Source organism: Monodelphis domestica, chromosome 5 (assembly GCF_027887165.1).
Source record: "Monodelphis domestica isolate mMonDom1 chromosome 5, mMonDom1.pri, whole genome shotgun sequence".
NCBI lineage: Eukaryota > Metazoa > Chordata > Mammalia > Didelphimorphia > Didelphidae > Monodelphis > Monodelphis domestica.
The window spans coordinates 192,705,883-192,728,922 of record NC_077231.1 but is presented as its reverse complement, the minus strand read 5'-3'; the positions used below and the strand labels follow the sequence as shown (position 1 = coordinate 192,728,922).

General features: G+C 36.5%; 1 protein-coding gene across 10 annotated transcripts in view; it reads left to right on the top strand.

The window, feature by feature from the left end:
• The window catches only part of CADPS2 (calcium dependent secretion activator 2), a 758,482-nt gene that overhangs the window by 250,394 nt on the left and 485,048 nt on the right, over positions 1–23,040 (top strand). For all 10 annotated transcript variants that reach the window (XM_056799641.1, XM_007504220.2, XM_056799643.1 and 7 more), the window contains exon 3: positions 6,139–6,471. In XM_056799641.1, the coding sequence (XP_056655619.1) occupies positions 6,139–6,471 (333 nt within the window). The remainder of the gene's footprint in view (positions 1–6,138; positions 6,472–23,040) is intronic.

Here is a 23,040-nt window from a genome sequence, read left to right as displayed (position 1 = left end):
CAACTCTCCTGGGTTCCAGTATTTATTATTTCCTGTTGAGGTTTCTCTTTGAGTGCATGGTCTATCTTCCCCCTATACCCCAGTATATCTGTTTGGTTCAGGATGTACCTATCAAGGTCTTTGGTCTAAGACTCAAAGGATTTGAGTTTTCTGATAAATCAGGGATTAAACAATAACAGAGAAAATGATAACGTTGATCTGGATGTAGTACTGCTGACATTTCTTTCTAATCAATAACAAAAAATGGTAAATAAAATAAAAAGGATTAGGATTCAGATTGGAGTATAGAGATGGAGATTAAAGATATTTCCCTATGTCAGTCAAAAGACTGTATAAGGAGTTGGAAAATATAGTAGATGAATAAAAGTTGTTTTTAAAAAATGGATTATTCATTCTTCAGAAGGAAACTGCCTAAGGGCACATTTGTTAATAATGGTAGTATAAAAGTCATATGTTTCTGTGGTTTCTCATACCTTTAAAACATGATTAATATACAATAGCTTTTATTATACCCACTGAAAAAAGGGAAAAAAATCTAAACTGAGAAGGGATCATTTCATTCCAAAGATTTATTATGAATAATATTCCTGGACTGAGGAGGTAAAAAATGGTGGGGATGGTCAAGCTGTCATTTTCCTCTGATGCCTTTTTTAAACAGAATACATTTTTGGAGGTTAAGATTGTTTTGTCATTGGCCATTGCTGAACAAACCAGAAAATATGACAAATTATCTTAAAAGATTTTCAAGTGCTTGCAGTAGCATTAAATAATAATAAATCTTAAGGGTTTTCAGTTGTGTAAATTGAAAATTATTTTATATTTTAGTCATACACTACATGAATTACTATTAAGTAGTTTTTCATTAGAGTTTTAGTAAATTTAGGATACTAAAGTCCAACATGTAGAAACATGGAACACATAGCAAGTCAATATAGTTTTATTTAGGAAACATACTTGCAATTAAGAAGAGCTATTAAGGTTATGGAAATAGGTGAGATATATTGGGGTTTCCTGCAGAATTATGCACTAAAACAAATAAAATCCAGTGGGGGGGTTGTTTTAAAAGGGTTCTTATCTGCATCAAGCAGGACTAGTCATTGGAAGGATGAGTCAAGAGCCTGGACCTGGGAGCTGGCTGATGCTAATTCCATTGAGGGGGAAAGAAGAGATGCAGGACAACTGGTGGCTCTTCAGTATCTGAACTTTCCAAAGACTAGCTGGCTGAGATCAGACTTTCTGAGAACTGAGAAAATTACCACTTCTAATTTTTAAAAAATGTCTCAGGATTTGAGCTTTCCTATGGATTCTTTGGCTTTTGGGATAGTTTAGTAAGTGAAAGCAATGCTTCCTAAATCCAGAATTTAGGAATATCATATGGCAAAATGATTTTATCAAGGATAACAGTGAGGAAAAATGAAAAAGGGGCAAAGTTGATGGCATTCTTAAGAAGACTGCTTCTTTCATAAGGATAGTCCAAATTTACTTCTTGAAAGAGTTTCTGCCCAGAATATGCCAAGAAATATTTTAGGGAGAGCATACAGGTAGCAGTTTTTATTAGTTATGTAAAAGACTTTCTGAACTATAGCAGAAATATATATTCTAAATAAATTATCATGGGTGAATAATGAGGTATTATCCTGAGTTAATTTATATGTTTATTTGGAAGAATCAAAAGACCCATCTCTCAGTTCCTAACTTAGAGTTGCTTTTACCTAGTTCAGATTTTTAACACTGATTTCCCATACCCTATTAAATGACTCAGTGTATGATAATTAACATATAATCTTGGCATGTAAATGTGTTTTTGTATTCAATCATGTCTCATTCTTCATGAACCCATTTGGAGTTTTCTTAGCAAAGATATTAGAGTGATATACCATTTCCTTTTCCAACTCATTTTACAGATGAGAAAACTGAGGCAAACAGGGTTAATTGGCTTGCCTAGGAACACGCAATAAGTATTTGAGTCCACATCTGAACTCAAGAAGATGTGTCTTCCTGACTTCAGGCTCATCTCTCTATCCACTTTGCTACCTAGCTGCCCTCCAGCATAAAAATAGAAAAGACTAACTCTTTATAGATAGCAGGTGTTAAAATTCAGATAGACTATGTTCTGTGGTGACATTTAGTGCTAACCTGTTTCAATCTTGGTTTAACTGAAGGAAATGAAGGGGGGAAAGAAAATCAATTTTTGTTCATTGAAAAAATAAGATTTAATCAAAAAATCCTTTGAAGAAGCAAGAATTCTGGTCATCACAATGATAAACTAAGGCTCTAGAGAACTAACAATAAAACACAATATCTATCTCTAACAAATAGATGGCGTCTTGAAGTTGTATATTTTTGACACAGCTGGTACAGAATTTTTTTCCTTAACTATACGTATTTGTTGCAAGAGTTTTGTTTTTCTTTTTAATAGTAGGGAGATTGGGTAGAAGACAGTGAAAATTGATTTTTTGTTGTTTATTAAAATTTTTAATTAAAACAATTAAGTCAGGCTTTTAAATTCTCCCTGGAAATGAAATCTTTTCAGGCAATAGACTAGTTTTGGATGAACTAAGACTATTAAGAGCTGTATCATTTTATATTGAGATAAACAAAGGGATCCAAAGCATCTTCCACTTTCATCAATCTAAGGTAACTAGACTCCAGGCAATTTTAAGTATACTAACAATGAGTAGTGGATGAAAAGTTTTTTTTTAAGATGTTTGTAAGGTTCCTTTAATGTTAGGATCTTTGCTCATACATCCATCAGTTATTTTAGTTATTAGCACGTCTCCTCTATCTTCTATGAAGGAAGAGACCTTTTATAAGCCTGTCTTGTTCTCTTTTATCTTCACCTTTGACTGTCTCAACCATATTAAACCTTAGTCATAGGTAACTCATACTATCCCTTCTCTGATTGTATTCCCAACTTGCCAAATGTTTAAAATCATCTTGACCAATCAACTATGAATCTCTGCTTTCTAATCTCAGCTAGGTCTCCCTGCTACATATAATTCATTTATTCTATTATTAATTCTACCACATTCCCTACAGTAACACTTCTAAACTTCCACTTCTTTTCACTCTGAACACCCTCAGTTCCTCAAATCCATGCTAGTCAATACTTTAAGTGGATATTTTTGCCTCTTATTTTACTAAGATTAAGCCAGCCAGTTTGAAAACTTTCTGCCATTCATCAGTGGCTGCCTTCAATGTCCTCAGCTTCCCTCTAGTAAAAGCAGATGATGTGATTGATTATCCATTCTAACATTAGTCAAGCCACCCATATATTTGATTATATCTCATCCAGTCTTCATGACCTCCCTCCAAACATTTTTCTCTTTCTTATGTTTTCTCTCTCTCCATCTCTATGGGCTCCTTCTCACCCTACAGATATGTCTGGGATGTTCAGGGAGGACTGTCACCTTTGGTATGAAGGCTTGTGGAGCCCTTTTCAGGGCTGCTTATCACTTCTGGTGTCTACCTCTCACCTAACTCTCCCCTGTGGCTTCAAGAAGTTGTTGCATGCACACTCTGGGAAAACTGTCTTAGCAAGCAGGCAAAACCAAGTTGAGGGTTGGCCTCAAACTCATCAGTGAATTAAGGGGATGTTTATTCCAAGTATATGAAGACTTCCCCCAGTGGAATGGGCTGATGAGAGTAATTTGTTCTAAGAACCATGAAAGAAGATGAAGTGGGTGCTGTTAAATGCCTAGATTGGTCAGACATCAATGCTGCTAATATCATCCACTGCATCTTAGGCTGTTGCCAATCATCATGACTTTCATTTTGCCAGTGGACTTTGATGATTTTGGAAGAGAGAGTGAGGTATCTGATGACTCTGTGCAACTCTGTCTCACTTAAATCCAGTTCACATTACAAGACATGACCCTGTGATGTCATTGATCCTCTTCAAAAACAAGGATGAACAACAACAAATATGTTCAGATCTTATCTAGCCCTAAAGAAAATTAAAACACAAACAGTAATAACAAAAGGCATCTGTGCTTTGATTTTCCATACCTTTCAAGCTGCTGCCTTAACTCTCTCCACCACTTCCCTGTCAAGCTTCTGAAAAAATGCAATCTATACTCAATAGCCCTTTCCCCATTATTCACTCATATTTCACTCATATTTTGTTGTTATTGTTCAGTTCTTCAGTCCAATTCTTCACAACTCTATTTGGGATTTTCTTGGCAAAGATATTAGAGTAGATTGCCTTTTATTTTCCATCTCATTTTACAGATGAGGGAATGGAGGAAGTTACTTGCCCAAAATCACACATCTAGTCAGTATCTGAAGCTGGATTTTAACTCAGGTCCTTCTGATTACATCATCCAACACATTCATTATCTTAATACAAGATAATACTTATCTCTCTTCTCTTAATTCTACTGACACAGTTCTCTTTACTCTCAGTAAAAGACTCTCACTTTGTTACAAAACCTAATGTTCTTAGTCTTTCTCCATGTTTATGTTACTGTCTATCTTTTTCTTGATGCCTTATTGTTCCTCAGCTTCCTTTCCATGGTTTTTCTCTCTCTCTTTTGCAATTTCCTCATCCTTTTTTTTATTTTCTTATAGGCAAATATTGAATACTGCACACAGTATTCAATATGTGCCACTTAGCAGTTTTTAAAATGTTTTACATTCACTATTTCATATTTGAGTCTCTTAACAATCCCTTGAGGTAGGCAATGAAAAATTCTATTATCCTTTTTTATGGATGAAGTAACTGATAATCTGAAAGGTTCAGTTACTTGCTAAGGGTCACAGAGAGAACTGCACAGGCGTAGTAAACCTTCCTTCCTTCCTTCCTTCCTTTTAAGTGACACTTGTGTTTTCCTGCATGGCTAAAATGAAAATTCTGTAACACTGTTTCTCAGCCCTTATCCCAGGAATAGTTGCATTATGTATGTCCATGTTTTGAAGCATTCTGTTCTTTGTCCACTTCAGTTGCCAGCTCCTTCACAAAACTATCCTGGGGGTCCCCCCTTAGAATGATACCTTCCCTATCAAAGTCCCCATAGGATTTTATTTATACCTCTCCTTTGTACCTATTACATTCTATCTTGTGTTTTATTTGTGTAAATATATTAGCCTCCCTAGTATTTGTTTTGGACAATTCTCTAGAGCAGATAATATTTTCTTTGTACTATAAACATCTTTATGTGTCATATATATTTAAATATACATATTTATATTGGCATAGAGAATCAATATTATGTTAAATCATCTTTGCATTGGGTGAGGTTATTAGTCAAGGCAGAAAGGGTTGAGATGAATGTGGACCAACCTCCTATACTTTGAACATAAATATCTAGGAGTCATCTGAATTAAATTAATTTGAAATTCATTAAAGAATTCTAAAGTGTCTTAGAATCCATGATTTGACTATTGATTATTTTGACATTTTACTTACTATTTCTTGAGGAGAAGACTTCCTTATAGTATCTTTCATTGTTTATTTTGTATGATTTCCTATAATTATACTTGGAGCTCCTTGAAGCAGGAGTGAAACTAGATGTACTATCTTGAGAGCAACATATTCCTTAAAGTTTTTTTTAAGATAGTAAATATATGCTGAATCCATGTTATCTCCCTTAATCTAGGAAGAGATCTTTATTACTGATCCCACACTATTGATACTTATGCTGGCTTTGAGGATCTGGGTATGAATATTCTATTTACCTCTGTATTCCTTAAGTGATTATTCTCATAACAAAAAAGTACTTATATGAGAAAATGTGCGAAAGTTGGAACTAGGATTCCTCTTCTTATCTTCTTCCTTATACTCTAGCTGCTCAGAGATATATAGATGTAAAAGAGAAAGTTCCCATAGTTGTTTGGACAAGTTTGGATAAAGTGAACTAAAGTATGAGGTACAATCAAAATAGTTCTTATTGTTTATGAAGTGGATTTGAGTCTGTCATCTCAGAGACTTTGCATGGAGCTTTTTAAACAAAATAGCGACTTAATGTCTATTATTATGAATTAGACTGTAAATTCATTAAGTCTTCAAGAAAATTATAATCTTTATAAAACATTGTTATGAAATGTCCAACTCTTCTTTGAATTTTTTCTATTATTGCTGAACAGAGGCATTAGTGTGCACACTTAATTGTATGTGCCTTTTTCTACCTTTTCTTCTAGGTTTTCCTTAAGAGTGATCGGGTAGCCAGAATGGTTCACAGTGGAGGGTGTTCTGCTAATGACTTCAGAGATGTATTCAAGAAAAACATTGAAAAGAGGGTACGGAGTTTGCCTGAAATTGACGGTTTGAGTAAAGAGACAGTGTTGAGTTCATGGATAGCCAAATTTGATGCTATCTATAAAGGTGAAGAGGACCTGTGCAAACAGCCAAATAGGATGGCACTCAGTGCTGTGTCAGAACTTATTTTGAGCAAGGAACAACTTTATGAAATGTTTCAGCAAATCCTGGGCATAAAAAAATTGGAACATCAACTGCTTTATAATGCATGTCAGGTAAGATGGTTGTTGTTTTAAGTGTTCACTACTTGCTTCTATACAGATAAAAAATGAAATGAAAATGGCTACTCATTTCTTTAAGGTACTGATGGGTTCCATATTGATCTAGATATACAATATTCTAGAAACATCATTTGTTGTAAAAATAGATTAAACTTGAAGTGATACTTGACTAATTTGATCTTTAAATCTCCCATGTTTAGTAAAATTAATTTCATTTGCCATATTCTTTTCATAATTTATTTAGGTTTTTAAAGATGAGTAGGCATTTAAGTAGCTAGAAATCCAGTTCTTCAAAAGTCTCATGTTCTAAGAAAATAAAATTGGTATAAACATATCTATTTTTTCTTATTTTGCTTCTAAGAACTTATACTTTGTATAAATAGCTCACTTACATGGTTTTTTTTCATTGAACCAGTTTCCTGAATATACTACCTCAACCACAGCATTTATAAAATAATGAACCCAGGTTGAGGTATCATAACCCAGTTCAAGAACTATAATTTTGCATATAGTTGGCCACTGCATTAGGGTTGGTGTCACAAAGGGTTGAGTTGGCAATAGTAGCAGATTATTGCAGAATCAGTTTTTTTTCATTTCACTTAACTATATTGACTCCATGATACAATATAATGTTTTGAGGCAAAATTTAACAGTGTCTTTCATTCAGAAAGAAATAACCTCCCATTAAAACTTTTTAGGAGAGCAACAATCAACAAATACTGCAAATTCTCAAATGAAATGTTTTTCTTTCCTTTAGAATTTAAAAGGAATTTTCATCTGATAGAGCAGCTTTTGAATACTCATTCTTTGATGTCTAATACTTTATATTTTCATATTTTTAAATAAAGTAAAGCAGCATGCTCCTTTAACTCTGGGTTTGACTTTGTATACTCCTCACAGTAAATGGTTTTCAGTTCAGACATAAGGAAAGCAAAAACAAAAACTCCTCCCTTTATTTTTGCAAAACGTATAATTTTTTCAAAGCTTCCTTTATGGTTTTTCTATGGTGGTATAACTTTGGTATCTATTTCTTTGGTATCTATTACTTTGTTGTTAGGTATAAAAATCCTCAGGCAATGCCATATAGCCCTGAGAATATAGACATTACAAAGCATTTCCCCAAATGAATAGCATGATAATATTAATTTAAACATAATTTATAAACAAAGGATATGAATTTGCTACTTTTAAGACAGTTATAAGTTAAAATGACTTTTGCCTCTCTGGCCTCAGTTTCCTCATCTATAAATTACGTGGTTGATCAAAGGCTCATTCTGGCTCTTAATCTTATAATCCTGAGGAGAATATCACTTTAGGGCTCTGTTTCCTCCCTACCCCTTACCCCTACTTAATTTGTAGGTGTTAAGAGGTTGATGGGGAGGAAAAAAGAGCGTCCCCAGTCAACTTGATGAATTTACAGCATAAAAAATAAAGATTTGGAAGTTTTGATTGCATTTCCCTGTCTCATTTATCACCTTCTTAAGAGCTGGTTTATTGATGGCGGCTATCTTCAAGGACAATTAAATAACTTCTTTTGTTGTGCCCTGTGGTTTAGCAGAAGGGTCACCCTTTGCATTGATCTCCATAAATGGGAGCCTAAAGATCCCTTTATTCTTCTTTCCCATTGACCATGTTTCTGGCAAGATCCAGAGAGCTCCGCAGGTTTAGTAGGGTGCTGAGGATAGGGAGAAGGGTTCAAATTGGCTGCCCTCTAACAACTCTTACAATGTTGAGTTAACCTTGGAGATAAGGTCTCAAACACATGGTAGCAAAGAGGGGCCAACCATCTGGCCATATGGTAAGAGCTACTGAAGGTTCTTTCTGTATGGGTCCACAGCTTGAGAGCCACAGAATCTAGTCTTGTAGCTGGAGAAGGATCATTCTCTAGGGGTGGGTAGAAAGATCCAGGATCTCACCTTTCAGTAGGAAAAGAGGCAGCACCTTTGGGGCGGGTGACTTACTCACATCCTCTAGTCTAAAGGTTTAGTGATCCAATGTTCTCTTAAGCCAAGGGGAATTTCCTGAACTTTGTCCCTTTTCTCAACAGAAGAGGATCACAAGTGTAGCCCTAGAGCCAGGAGGCACAAGGACAAGGGATGATGTGGGAAACAAGGGACATGGTCTTGCCCTCCATGATCATGATGAGGTATTTAGGAATTGGTAAAAGGAAGTAATCTGCTTAGCAACCACAAATGGATTTCCATTTTTGGAGAATGCAATCTTTTGCCATAAAACTGGATGTCTGTGTATTGAATTTCAGAGGAATTCAGTCAAGGGGACCCTAAACCAAAGGATGGTATTATAATTCTGGGAGAATGCTTGTTTCCCTTTGAAAAGCAAACTGAGCTCAGAATTTCAGAGAATTTGCCCCATTAGTAATACACAGTTTGGTTCATATCTAAGGGGATTTCAAACCATAGGATGATGCTTTTAGTTTGGAGTAAGTACTTTAGAACCCAGAGGAAATTAAGGTTTGCCAAAGAGGGAGGAAAATTGTGTTATTGGCCTATGGATCTATGTGAGTTACCTCTATGATTTATGACTTTATTTATAGACTTCTGCCTATGAATTCTTGACATTAAATATATATATATATATATACATATATACATATCTATACACACACACACTTTGATGTATAATGACTCTCCCATAATTGATACATGCTTTGTTATCTTTAGTGTCTCTACAGATGAGAACCCTCATACTTTCATCTCAAGAGATGTAGACAGCAGATATAGACCGAAATCTCAGCTATTAATGGGGTCATAAGGAACCAAAAAGTGAGATGTGGGGATTTCCCCTGGGATTGGACTTAGTCCTCTCGATTATAAGCCTCAAGCAAAGAATACCTAAAAATCTTAGGATTCAGTGGTGACAATGATGGATTTTTGTAGAGAGAAGTGTACTTAAATAAAATTTGTCTTCTTCTCTGGGAGAAATCCAGATTCCAAAATTGATTAAAAGTCTAGGTTTCTGTCAGAAACAAAGATAAATCTTATTTTCAGTACTTCTGGCTTTCAATTAAAAAAATACAATTTAAAGTAAAACATATTGTCAATGAGGTTCTTCGGTTTTACCAAAGAACACTTAAAAAAAAAGATAATGAAAGGAATAGTATAAAGCATTTATTTCTTGAAATTTTTGAAAAACAAGAGGACTGAGGGCATTTACCTTAAGAAAAATAAATGAGAAGGCTGTGTGAGATTGCCAAGAACCAAGAAAAATGATGTAGTCTTAGCACAATTGAAGATGTCAAATAATTCCATTTATGTAGCAGTAGATATAAGGGTTCAGTTTTTTATGAGACTGATGATAATTCTATAATTTCATTCTTAATGCCTATATGTTTCTCATTTTTCTTACAGTAAAAATCCTTAAAAGCTTCAGACTGTGTGCTTACTTTTAAAAGAGAAGCATAGGAGTAGTGATCAGAACCTCAGTATATTTCTTTTACATAATCAGCCAAAAAGAAAATAAACCCCACTGAAAAATAATTGCTAACTAAGATAAACCAAGCAACAAGAAAGCAAGCCTATAGTGTAAAAGAAGAAGAAAAAAAGGAGCAAGTTTGTTAATCAGGGACCAAGAAGTTTCCATGAAAATGAATAGTTCCACTTCTAGAGAAAGAATGGATAAATAGAAATAAATAAGACATAGTTTTATATGTACATATATCTTTTTGTCAAATGATGCCTTTTCTAATGGGTGAGAGGAGTGACAAAGGGTATTTTAATGTAACCAAAAACATTAATAAAAAAAATAAACTAGGCAGGAAGACTGTGTGACTGTGCTCCGATATCATATATGGCAAATTAGCATCCAGAATATCCATCAGGAAGATATCTAGCTCTAGATTAGCAGCTCAAATTAATTCTATTCTTAAATAGATTTTTAAATGTTTTAACCAAAATATAAAATTATGGCTATTTTAATAAGAAGAAAAAATATGATTATATTGTGATTATATCAAAACTGCCTCTTTGAAAGCTTAAATTTTATTTCCAAATTTCATTGAAGATTGCTGTATAGTAAATAGGAATTAAACTTTATTAAATTTATTTTACTTATGGAAAATCTGAGGCATCTAGTTATTAAGAGAATTTTTTTCCTGATCAGAGAAATCATGTAATCAAATTTTTATCATATATATATATGTATATACATATATATACTATATACCAGCCAGTGGTTTGGAAATACAATATATATGTGTATATGTGTCTGTATATATATACATATATATTTAAGATATATATGTATAGTATAAATATATTTATAATACATGTAGTATACATATAAGTGATTTATGTATACATATGTATATTTCTGTGTGTATGTGTACATTTGTGTGTGTCTATATGTACATGCATACATATAGATAAATATAAAGCAGTTACCACGTAAAACACCTAAGGAAAAGCCCCTAGCCGCAAGGGACTGGAAAAAGCACTAATAGCTGAAGTGGGGAGAAGTCGTCTGCAGAATCTAGTTCTTGACTTGAGCCTAAAAGAAAGCCTCACTTCTGGCCAAGAAGCAGAAGTGAGGAAAGACAATATTCAAGGCATTGAGGACAACCAGTGAAAAAGCAGACAATAGATGGACCACTATGCATGAGGAAGAGCAAGCATATTGGCAAATGGCTATGCCAGAGAATGCTTTCAGGGAATTAATGAATAAAACACCTGCAAAATTATGAAAAGGCCATTTTGAAAGGAGCTTTAGATACCAAAGTTAATATTTAATTCTAGTATTAATAGGGAGCCACTGAAATTTTCCTAAGAGGGGTTTGAAGATGGTATGGTTAAACTGTGCTTTAGAAAAACCACTTTGGCAGCCCTGTGAAGGATGGGTTGGAATGAAGAGAGAAATGAGGCAAGTCTATTAATCAAGAGGCTACTGCAGTCTTTCAGGAGAAAGATGAGGACTTGATGTAGGGCCTTGACTGTGTAAGTGGAGATTTTGTGAATATAGAAATGAGAAACTCTGGTAGTTGACTGAGTGAATGAAAGTAATAAATGAACCTATGAGCAATGAAAAAATTACTAAATGAAAGAGAAAAGAGAAGAAAGCCTAGAACAGAGCCTTGGGGAGTTATCCACAGTTAGTGCAATGGAGACTTAAGTAGGAGTAATAAGAACAAAGAGAGAACATTGTTATGAAAACTTAAGAAAGGATAAAAAAAAACTATGAAAAGGATAAGCAGTATCAAATGCTGCAGAGAGGTCAAGAGGAAGGAGGATTGAGAAAAGGCTATTAAATGTGTCAAGTAAGAAATGGTTGCTAACTTTAGAGAGGACAGTTTCCATTGAATGAAGAATTTGGAATCCCAATTGCAGATAGTTTTAAAAAATTAGAGGAAAGCATAAACAACATTTTTCATGAAGTTTTAGTAAGAAAGGAGAGATGAGAAATATAATACATATGGCAGAATCTAGTCGTGGATTTTTTAAGAACGAGCGAGACTTCAATGCTTCTATGTCTGTATGCAGCTGTAAAGGAGCCAGCAAGAAGAAGGGCTAGTTCTTAGGAACTCAGAGACTGGAGCAAAGGAAAAGAGAGTTGCTGGGGGGGGGGGGGGCAGACAGGTATGAAAAAAGAAGGGAGAAATGAAGATGCTCTCAGTGAATGATCTTAATCTCTTTTTTCTTTTGATCGTATATGAGTCAATGTCCCTAGCTGAGAAATTTAAGGGATGTGGTTCTGTGGAAGGCTGGAAGAGTGGTTTGGAACAGCTACTGGGATAAATGGGATGAAGAATCACTTATAGAGGAATAGGATCACCTTGTTAGAGTGAGTTCCGAATTGAGAACATAATAGTGAACGTACTTAAAACAATTTCATCACTCCATTCAAACACGCATAAGTGGGAAAGGATGAACTGACAGATGACAGTAATTCAGAGTAAAACTTGGGTAAAATATGAAGAGCAACAAAATAAGGCAGTAAAACACTTTATTGTAGAGTTGACCACATTCACCACAAAATTCAGATGGAGAAGGCAGGAGAGTATGACTGGAGTAGAGGTGATGGTTTAGGAAAATACTAAATAATTAGAGGTATTGAGGGACAAGATGAGGACAAATAGGTTTAGGCATAGTCAGGCTTATGGAGAGGTAAATTTATAAAAGATTATGAATGGATAATGGAATTGTGAAAGTCTTGAACATAGAAATAGAACACTTGTAAGTGTTGGCTAGACCACTATTGTTTAATAGAAGAAAAGTGTTATCACATCATTGGAATTGAATAATTTGAGGAACTGGGAAATTAGGCTAAGTCCCCTCAGTATGAAGGCAGGAGTGAGGTAAACAGGGAAATTGTGAATCACACACTGAATTCATTGATAAAGGGGAGAGAATTTCTGGTGAGCCTCAAAGAAAGAAAAATTATAACAGTAGAGGTAATTATATAATTAATTTTTATTAAGATATATTCAATTAGATTATACTTTTAGTTTAGTCTTATATTGGGAAAGGAAAAAAAATTCTTATCCATCAGATTTGAATTAATTCCTAAAAAAAAAAAAAACTTTGAAGACAGATATACACATTCTCTATAGTTCTAAATATTCTCAGTGATCATTATTTTTCTGTTTTAAAAAGTTCTAATCAAATTTTTTAAGGCTGTTAAAGTTATAAAAATAAGTTACATGACTTCCAATGATAATCATGAAGTTTTAATAGTGAAGAATTCATTTTGCTCTTTGAAAAACCTTGAGATATGGCAGCTAATTTTCCTTTAGTTGAGTTAAAAGATTGTGGATGCTTTCCGGGATCCTTGAAGTTCTTGCATTAGTACCATAGGAGTTCAAAACAGAAACATTTTGTTTATTTTTGAAGTTTTATTCAATTGTTTTGTTTGAAATAGTTTCAATTATATGTTCATAGTTCAGTTTAGATTTAGTAATAACCTTTCACAGATAATGAGAAACCACAGACTAAAACTTCTATCTTTAGCTAGAGGCGAGTTTTTTTCAAGTTAGTGACTCATTATTTACTAATAGATTTTCAGAATTTATCTTTTTCACTTGAACTTATGAGCATTCATATTCTTTATATGTACAATCTGAAGTTATCAGACCATCTGTATATTAAAAACTCACACAGTTGTCAAAACATTAATGGACAATTAAACTGTTGGTACTCCTAAGGTATCTCTTCTTGGCCTCTGAAAATGTCAAAATAACTATTTAATGACTGTTGACCCTTCTGGAGGAGATGAACCTCTAATATATTCTCATTCTTGCTGTACATGAAAGTAGAAGGTACTAGATTTCACAGTTGAAAGTGACCTCAGAGACTATTTAAATCCATCCTGTGGGGGCAGCTGGGTAGCTCAGTGTATTGAGACCTAGACCTAGACTGGAGGTCCTAGGTTCAAATCTGGCCTCAAACACTTCCCAGCTGTGTGACCCTGGGCAAGTCACTTGACCCCCATTGCCTAGCCCTTACCACTCTTCTGCCTTGGAGGCAATACACCATATTGACTCCAGGATGGAAGGTAAGGGTTTAAAAAAAAATCCATCCTGTTCCTGAATAAACACCCCTTTTGTACAAACAAAATAAGTGAAGTTTTACCTTTGTTTAAAGACTTCTGAGATAAGGAACCCACTCCCTCCTAAGGCAGGAAATTCCACCTTTGGATACTTTTGTTAGTCAGTCAACTGAATTCTGCCTCTTTGCCTTTTGAAGTGATAAGTTAGAAATGGAAGCATTTTTGGAGGTCCCATAGTACAACAATAAGAAGATGATTCTTTGCTGGCCAATTTTCCTTTTAATTAGTCTCTACAATTAATTAGTTCTATTTCTCCTCAGTCCATTCCTATACCTGTAAATGAATGAAATTAGATTAATTTTGTTGAAACTGGCTGCATCCAGTTGCCTCCTTGACCCAAAGAAGCTTCAGAGTAGAAAATCTGCTGCAGATCTTTGGGCAAATTAGTTGTTTGTGTTTTCATTCTCTCTTCAGAGGCACTTTTTCATGAGTGACTTACCAATATGCAAAAAGCTTACTTCTCAAATTCTTTGGTGAAAGTTTCCTTATACATACAAGTGACTTTAAACAAAATAAAACAAAAAGTACTTAAAGCCTAGAAAAAAAGACCTAGATTTCTTTATAACATTTTTGTATAAATAAATACATTCTGTTTACTTGTGAGTGCTTCCTAAGCAAATTTCAGACAATCTATTGACTATATTTTTTAGCTAGAAGGAAAAAATTACTAATATTTCCAGACCTGTGATGTCAAAAACCATCCAGTTAAAATCTGGGACTCAGTTGCCATTAGGATAAAATACAAACTCCTCAAATTAACATTTAAAGTCTCTTACCTACATTTCCATTTGTAAAGGTGGGATGCCATTAGTGGATCAAATCACCAATTACCAGACTAGGGTGGGGTTTATAAAGTAGTTAGTGGGAGTCTCTCAGTGACCAAGAATGATGATTGTCTTTGTGCATTATCATCTATTGATGTGCCCTCATGTGACTTTGGAGTCCAAAGGCTGAGGCACAGAGTTTGGGGCACATGGGGCCTGGAACGCCAGTTGTTACGGGAGGTGTGGTTGTGGCCTGGTGTCAGCGTTCACGCGCAGCGGCAAGACGTCGACGTCGCTCATCTTCAAAGATGGTGGCGGCATGGTTAATGTGGGTTTGCCAGCTGCTTCTGACAGAGGCAGCGAGTTCTAGTTGCTTTGGTGTCATGCCAGCCCACTTCAAGTTGGACTTTAGCTGATCCTTGAATCTTTTCCTTCGTCGGCCTTGTTTCCTGAGTCCAGCTGACAGTTCACCATAGAATGCCTGTCTTGGTATTCGCTGTGGGTCCATGCGGATGACATGTCCAGACCATCGTAGCTGGGTTTTGAGGACCAGGACTTCGATGCTGGTGGAGCTGGCTCTGTCGAGGACTTCCTGGTTGGTGATTCGGTCCTGCCATCGGATCCTCATGATTGAACGGAGGGAGCATTGGTGGAATTGCTCCAGCTGTTTCATGTGCTTCCGGTATAGTGTCCATGTCTCACAACCATACAGGAGCGAGCTGAGGACCACCGCGTTGTACACTTTGAGCTTCATCGCAGTGCTTACACCTCTGTGTTGGAGGACTTTGGAGCTCAGCCGCCCAAGTGCCTGGCTGGCCTTTAGGATCCTGGCATTAATCTTGTGGTCTAGGGACCCGTCGTTGGCGATGGTGCTGCCCAGGTACTTGTAGGTGTTGACGTTAGAAAGCTGTGTGCTGTCGATTGTAATGCACAGCTGGTTAGTTGGCCTCCCTGGTGCAGGTTGGAACAGCACCTCTGTTTTGCTGAGGCTGATAGTCAGGCCAAACAGTGTTGTTGCGGTGGAGAACCTGTCCACAATGGTTTGGAGATGATTTTCTTGGTGGGCCATGAGAACACAGTCATCTGCGAAGAGAGCTTCCAGGATGAGTCTCTCTGTTGTCTTTGTTTTTGCAATCAGGCTGCAAAGGTCTAATAGTGAGCCATCCAGTCGGTATTTGATGTAGACGCCCAGATTTAGATCCATCACAGCATGTCGTAATACTTGGGTGAAAAATAGGTTGAATAGTACCGGAGCGAGGACACAGCCTTGTTTCACGCCATTGGAGATGTTGAAGTGATCGGATGTCTCTACACCAGATAGGACTTCCCCTGTCATGTCGACATGAAAGAGCTGGGTCAGTTTGACGAATTTTGCTGGGCAACTAAGCTTGCTAAGGATCACCCACAATGCGTCCCTGTTCACTCTATCAAATGCCTTCGTCAGGCAATGAAGACAATGTAGAGACTCAGGTTCTGCTCAAGGCATTTCTCCTGCATTTGCCTCACTGTGAAGACAATGTCGATGGTGCTGAGATCTGGTCGGAAACCACATTGTGATTCAGGCAGGTTCTGCTCTGAAACAGATGGCAGGAGTCTGTTGAGTATAACACGGGCGAGGATCTTTCCACCAGTGGAGAGTAGTGAGATGCCTCTGTAGTTGTCACAGGCTGCTCGTGAGCCTTTGTTCTTGTATAGGGCTACGATGGAGGCATCTCTGAGTTCTGGGGACATGTCTTCCTCTTCCCACATGCTGGTCAGCACTATGTGGAATGCCTGGAGCGCCTTTCCATTTAAGGCCTTGTACACCTCCATTGGAATCCCGTCTTTAACAGGTGCCTTACCTGCACTCATTTGTTTAATGGCTTTTTGGACTTCCTCTATTGAAGGAGGGATGTCAAGTTGTTCAATGGTGTGGTTTTGGGGGATCTGGTCAAGGGAGCTTTGGTCGACTGAAGAGGGTCGGTTGAGAAGCTGACAGAAGTGTTCTTTCCACCTGTTGCTGATGCCTTTTTTATCTTTTATGAAAGTGTCACTGTCAGAAGATAGCAAGGGAGGTATGGTGGGTTTTAATGGCCCATAGACAGTCTAGAGGGCACTGAAAAATTGTTTGTAGTTTTTTGTATCAGCAAAACACTGGATTTCTTCTGCCTTTTTTTCCCACCATCGGTCTTGCATCCTCCTCATCTCACGTTGTGCCATGGCTTGGAGAGACTTGAATCTGTCCTTTTTAGGAGCAGAGTTTGGGTTATTTTGCAACTCCATAAAGGCTTTGTTCTTTTTGTTCAATAGGTCTTCAATAGCAGTGTTGTTCTCGTTGAACCAGTCCTGGTGGTTGCGTTGTTTGGGGCCTATGAATGCCTTTGATGTTTCCTTCACTAAGTAGGCAGAAGTTTGTATTGAATCCCTGGGAACTAATTGTGAAGAAAGCCAAGGTACATCCTTGAATCCAGCAAAGACATTTGACCCAGGTGCAATAGGAAATCTGTTCAAATTGAGTGAGAAAATGGGTTCAGAACATGGGAGTTTAGAACAAGTGATGACTAGAAAGAACACTCTAGCATTGTTTTGGAAAGGGAATGGGAAGGAAAGTTATGAAAGAGGAAGAACAATTCCTTTTCTTCTATCCATTTTCCCTAATCTCCTAGGTTCATATCTAATTCTAATTGACTAGAGATTCTTTTTTTATCTGGGTTTAGCCTCTTGCCACAAAGATTGGGGATTTGTGGATTTGGTTGTCTTATTCAATCCAAGTCCACTCTTACCTAATATTATCTCATTGCTTCCAGGAAACACTTTTTATTCCAAACTGATTTTGTACATATCTCATTTTTTTTCTAATATTTGAGACTCTAGAGTCACCTCTAGTTGACAGTGAGGATCAAAATAGGACTTTAGTGGAGTGTCTTTGTGTGTGTCTAGAAGTTCTCCACATGCATGGTCCTTGTGTCTAATGAAAAAAGAAGCAAAGCTGTGTGTCTTGCTATCTTCTTAAATTTGTCTGCATTTTATCCTAGAAGAGATTTTGTATTTAGTGATAGTAGAATGAAGCAGTGAAGAACTTCAGGTAAGTGACCAGGAAGACTGAGGTGCTACATGTTAAAATCATTCTTTCTTTCTACTCGGTGAATAGTCTCTTAATTTTTAGTAAATTGTTTATGGCTTTTAGAATCTTCAAAGCTCAAGTTAGCTCCTCCTTCCAAACACACACTCAGAAACTTTTTTCCCTTGTATAGTTGCTCAGGAAAAGTTGTGTTAAAAATATTTATAGATACAGATAAAAAATGATTTTTCCCCATCTATTCCCAAAGCTGGAAAAGTACCTTCAATGAATATAAATGAGATTGTTGTGTTGTTCATTCATTCAGTCAAGTCTGACTCTCCTTACCCTTGTGCACCATAGCATGCCAGTAGGATCCTGAGATTTTCTTGTCAAAGATACCAGAGTTCTTTGCCATTTCCTTCTCCACTGAATTAAGGCAGACATTAAGTGACTTGCCCACCATCACACACCTACTATCTAGAGGATGAATTTGAATTTAGGTCTTCCTGACTACAGGACCATTGAGACCAAGGGACTCTATCCATTAAGCCACCTAGCTGCCTCTAAGAGACCTTTGGGGCCATCTAATACAACTCTTTCATTTTGCAGACAAAGAAACAGGCACTGAGGCTAGTTCTATCCATCTGAAACTAAAAATTTTTTTTAATATTCCAATCCTAAATATGGCACAAAATCTGTTTCCTAATAAGCAAGAGTATAATACTCTTTGTTTTTGAAGGACCTCTGTAGAAATATAGGAAGGACCCTTGATATTCTAGTTTGGGTTCAGGAAATGCATTTTCTTTTAAAGAAGTTTCTTTAGGGATCTGATAAGATCTTCTAGGTAAGAAATCTTTTATCTCTAGTCTGGCCAGCCATCTTCTAGAATTTGAGAGTTCACAGAATATTTTGCATTACATTAGGTCTTATGGGATTTGTAAAATTTAGTGATTATATACAGCTTCTACTACCTTAGTCTTAGCAAGTGGACTTTTCTAAGCATGGACCTGGAATTATATATCTAAATGTATATCTGAATGACTATGTCATCCCTCTTAGGGTTAACCTTAAGCTAAGAGTTGTAGAAATAGAAAAGACAAAGACTGATTTCTTCATCTAAATTGCTTTTCTATTAAATGAATTTTGAATCACACTGTCTCCTGCCATCTTGTCATGGTCAGGCAAATCTACAGAGTCTAGAAGAACTGATATACATGCCAGATATAGATTGGTGAAGCATATGCCACCCTCTGCTTTTGCTCCAATCTATGGTAGCACCAAGGACTTATCACAAGTCTTATTCTTTCAGAAGTCTGTCATGATCCAAAATTGCTTATTTTTGAGCATTTGTTTCATAGGCATTTAGAATCAATTTCTTTCCAGAAGTTTGCTCCTAATTCATTCTTTTAAAACTTAAGCTAATTAAACTGCAGCAGGAGAAGGTGAAATCTCATGTGATCCAGTGCCTATGGCATCTGGACAGAACAGTCCCAGATTTTCCCACAGAGGCCAGCCAGGTCACCTCTGTTGAGTGCTCAATCTTGGACCCAAGAGGTAGACAAACTGACCCAAGAAATTGGAATAAACAGTAGTACAAGCCGGGGATTATACTCCTTTAGGAAAAGTCAATTTAAAAATAAAAATGCCAAATGAGAAAATAACAAAAAAAAATAAAAGCTTCTAATGCTGGAGAATTATTTCAGCAAGAGTAATGACCAAAATGCAAGCTCAGAAGAGGACAGCAATACAAAAATGAAAGCAAGTGAATCCTGAGAGGAAAATGTGAAAGACTATCAGGCCCAAAATGAATGAATAGAAAAGCTCTAAAAGACAATAAAAAAGTCAATAATAAGAGACTTAGAAGAAAAATTAGAAAAGAAAATGATAGAAAAAGTGAACAAGTTCGACAAAAATTCACTGAAGAAAAGAGCCCCCACCTTACATAAAATTAAGCTAATTAAGTCTGGTTGCAAGTTGAAATGAAGAAATCTAAAGTAAATGGATTATTTACTAAAGGAAATTAAGTCCTAAGAAAAGTTGCAAGATTATGAAGAACATTATAAAAAAAATTACTTATATGTAAATGGGTATTTTATGTATATGCATCTTTCTATCTGTACACATATACTTCTCTTCCAAAGTGTTAGATTTTAAATTCAACTTTTTTGGTATTTGCTTTTGAGCATTTTGATCCATTATTTAATATAGTTCAGTTCAGTTCACATAGGGTAATCTTGTATTTAATTAACTCATTCATCTTTTTCCTACTTTAAAGTATTCAAAGGAAAGCATGGCCTAGGGAATGATTTCATTAAGACTTTTAAAACCCTCCTGGCAGAATCCATGTGCTGTTTCCTATGTATAATATATAAGGTAGAAGAGATATAAAGGAGTTTTCCAAAACTTAGAGCCATTTTCCCCAAGCAAGATAATAGACCAACCTCAGGTGAAAAAGGGAGGGGGAAGGAGCAATGAAGAGAGACACATGGAGAAGGAGAGACAGATACAGAGAAAAAGGAACAGACAGACATGAGGACATATATGAAAAGATATATACATATGTACATGATCACAAAAGTCTTAGGGAACTTTTAAGCTTTTATATCTTAAAATTGCACCAAGACTTTTGGAATAACTTGTGTAATTCACAGAAGTAAATACAACATACACAAATATATGACACATGAATATACACATATATACATATTCACATGTTTCACAAATATATGATATGGTCTATGACCTAAGTCAAAAGCTGGAAAGAGCACTTAAAGAGGAATGCAGAGAGCTGGAGTCTAATCTTTGTAAAAAATAGACTCGAATACAGGACTACAATCCCCACGAGCCTTTGCTCCACTTCCCCAGAATGCCTTGTAATCTCACCTGGGCCGAGATCGAGAAGGTATTTAAGCTGATTCAAAGGCTTTTGAGGCTCTCTTGGCTCTTTTTGGACTTCCATTTTGGAGCAGGCGCGTCTCTTGTGTGATGTGAGGTTATTTTGTCTAGGCCTCTGGCCTAGGCACATGTTTCTTACTTGTATATTCTTTAATCTTTAACCTTTAATAAACCTCTAAAAAATATAATACTCCTTGCAGAGAGAAACTAATTTCTACCTGCCTCAGATGCCTCAGTCTCCCCGTCTCCCCTAAATTTTAATCTTTACATCTTAGCCATTGACTAGCTTTGTCAATTAGTCTTGTCTGATTCCTCATAAGCCCATTTAGGGTTTTCTTGGCAAAGATATTAGCATGATTTGCCATTTCTTCCTTCAGCTCCTTTTACAGGTGAGGAAACTGAGGTAAATGTGGCTAAGTGGTCTGCTCATTGTCATACAGCTAGAAAGTGTCTGAGGCTGGATTCAAAATCAGAAAGTACAATTTCCCCTATCCACCTTGCCACCTAGATGCCTATTAACTATGTTAGCTTAATCAGTTGACCTTTCTTGGCCTCATTGTAATAGATAAACCAAACACCCTTCAAGAAATAACTATGGTCGATTGTTATAACCTTCTTCCATAGATGAAGCTCTGGTTCACATGGAACAAATATACTCTGGGGAGGAGTGGGGAAGGTTATCTTCTCACCCTAATTCTTCATTTGGCTCCCATCCCCACACAGAGATTGCTCCAAGAACATCAAGATGTGGTTCCTGTCCCCACCGCCCCTCAGATCACAAGAATTTGACTTGTGTCTGAGTCTCCACAGAAGAGGTAAAATGAGTCCATAGACATCATGCAATTCCTCAGGCTCACAATACATTGAATCCAGGACAAAGGAAAATTTTGTTTTATTGACTACAAACCCAAAGAAGACATAATATAAACCTAAACCTAGAGAGATCCAAAGGAACATCTCTTTGATGAAGCCCATCTCCCTCAGGGACCTATACAGTGTGCAGACTTAATACTACCCAAGTGTTCAGGTTTACTTGCAAAGAGAATGCACACAGGTTTGCTAGGTTTGAGCCCTTTTCTATCAGACCTAGCCAGTACCCATTACTCTTCCTATTAGTGAAATGTAAGTTCTAGATAGTTCTTCTCCATATAACTCCCTTTGGGGTTCCTCAGGCACAGTTTCTGCTTGGTCCAGGAACTTCCCCTCAGATAAAAAACAACAACAACAACAACAAAAAACTGATGTAGCCCAACAACAAATCCCTCTAGGATGGATTCTTGGTCCATTATTTCCTAAGCACTCTTCCTCTATGGCCAAGATGTTTGGTTCCAGATTTCTCTGCTTATCCAGCATCTTCTGTATAATTTTGCTATTATTGCTTCATTATTATTGCCTGTTAGAATTGTTAAAACTTGTCACCATGTAGGAGCTCTTCACTGCTCCATGTGCAACTCAGTGATTTGCCATTTGGGGGGACGTATGATTTTCTAATGCAAATATATTGTGAGAAGTCCTTATAAATTTCCTCATGTGAAACCATAACCTGTGACTGGACAGCTGAATTTTTGGGGTCCATCCGATCTCTGATTTTCTCCCTGTCTCTTAGTTAATTCAGCTTTGTAGCCCTTCCTTTAAAGATAAGTCTAGAGGCATAGCTCCTCCGTAAATATCATCATGGCTCAATCAATCACCTTCTATTGTAGCTGTAAAGGACCTGAGGCAAAGCAAAATCACAACTTTTGAGGGGGATATCAATATCACAACAAAGGCTTCCTGCGTGTTTACATTGTTGAATTGTTGAAAAAGGATTTAGTCTAGATGAGAAATTAACCTCATAGATAAGAATGCCTTGTAATCTTTTACACCAGAAAGAACATTTTATCTGGTGACTGAACACCCGAGTTTTTATTTGAGCTATGCCATTTATTATGTGCCCTTGTGGAGACAAAGAGTGCTGGACCTGATAGAGGCCACTGTATTTGAGTTAGAATCCTAGCTTAAAAGTGCAAATTTGGGCAAGTCACAACAACTCTGGCGCTCAGTTTTCTTATCTGAAGCAGTACGTTAGAGTGGGTGACCTCTAAGAACTAGGATCCCATCATATTTAAGTCTTGGTTTCCCTATTCAAAAAAAAAATGATGCTCATCTTCCCATTATATACTGCATGTGGTGGTTGTGAAGATCAGTTTAAAATAGTTAAGTGAAAAGTTCTGTTTATCATTGTGTAAAATGGAGATTTGAACCCCAGACTTCAATCCCCAGAAGTCCTTGGTACTTTCCAGAATTCCCTATAATATCACATGAGTC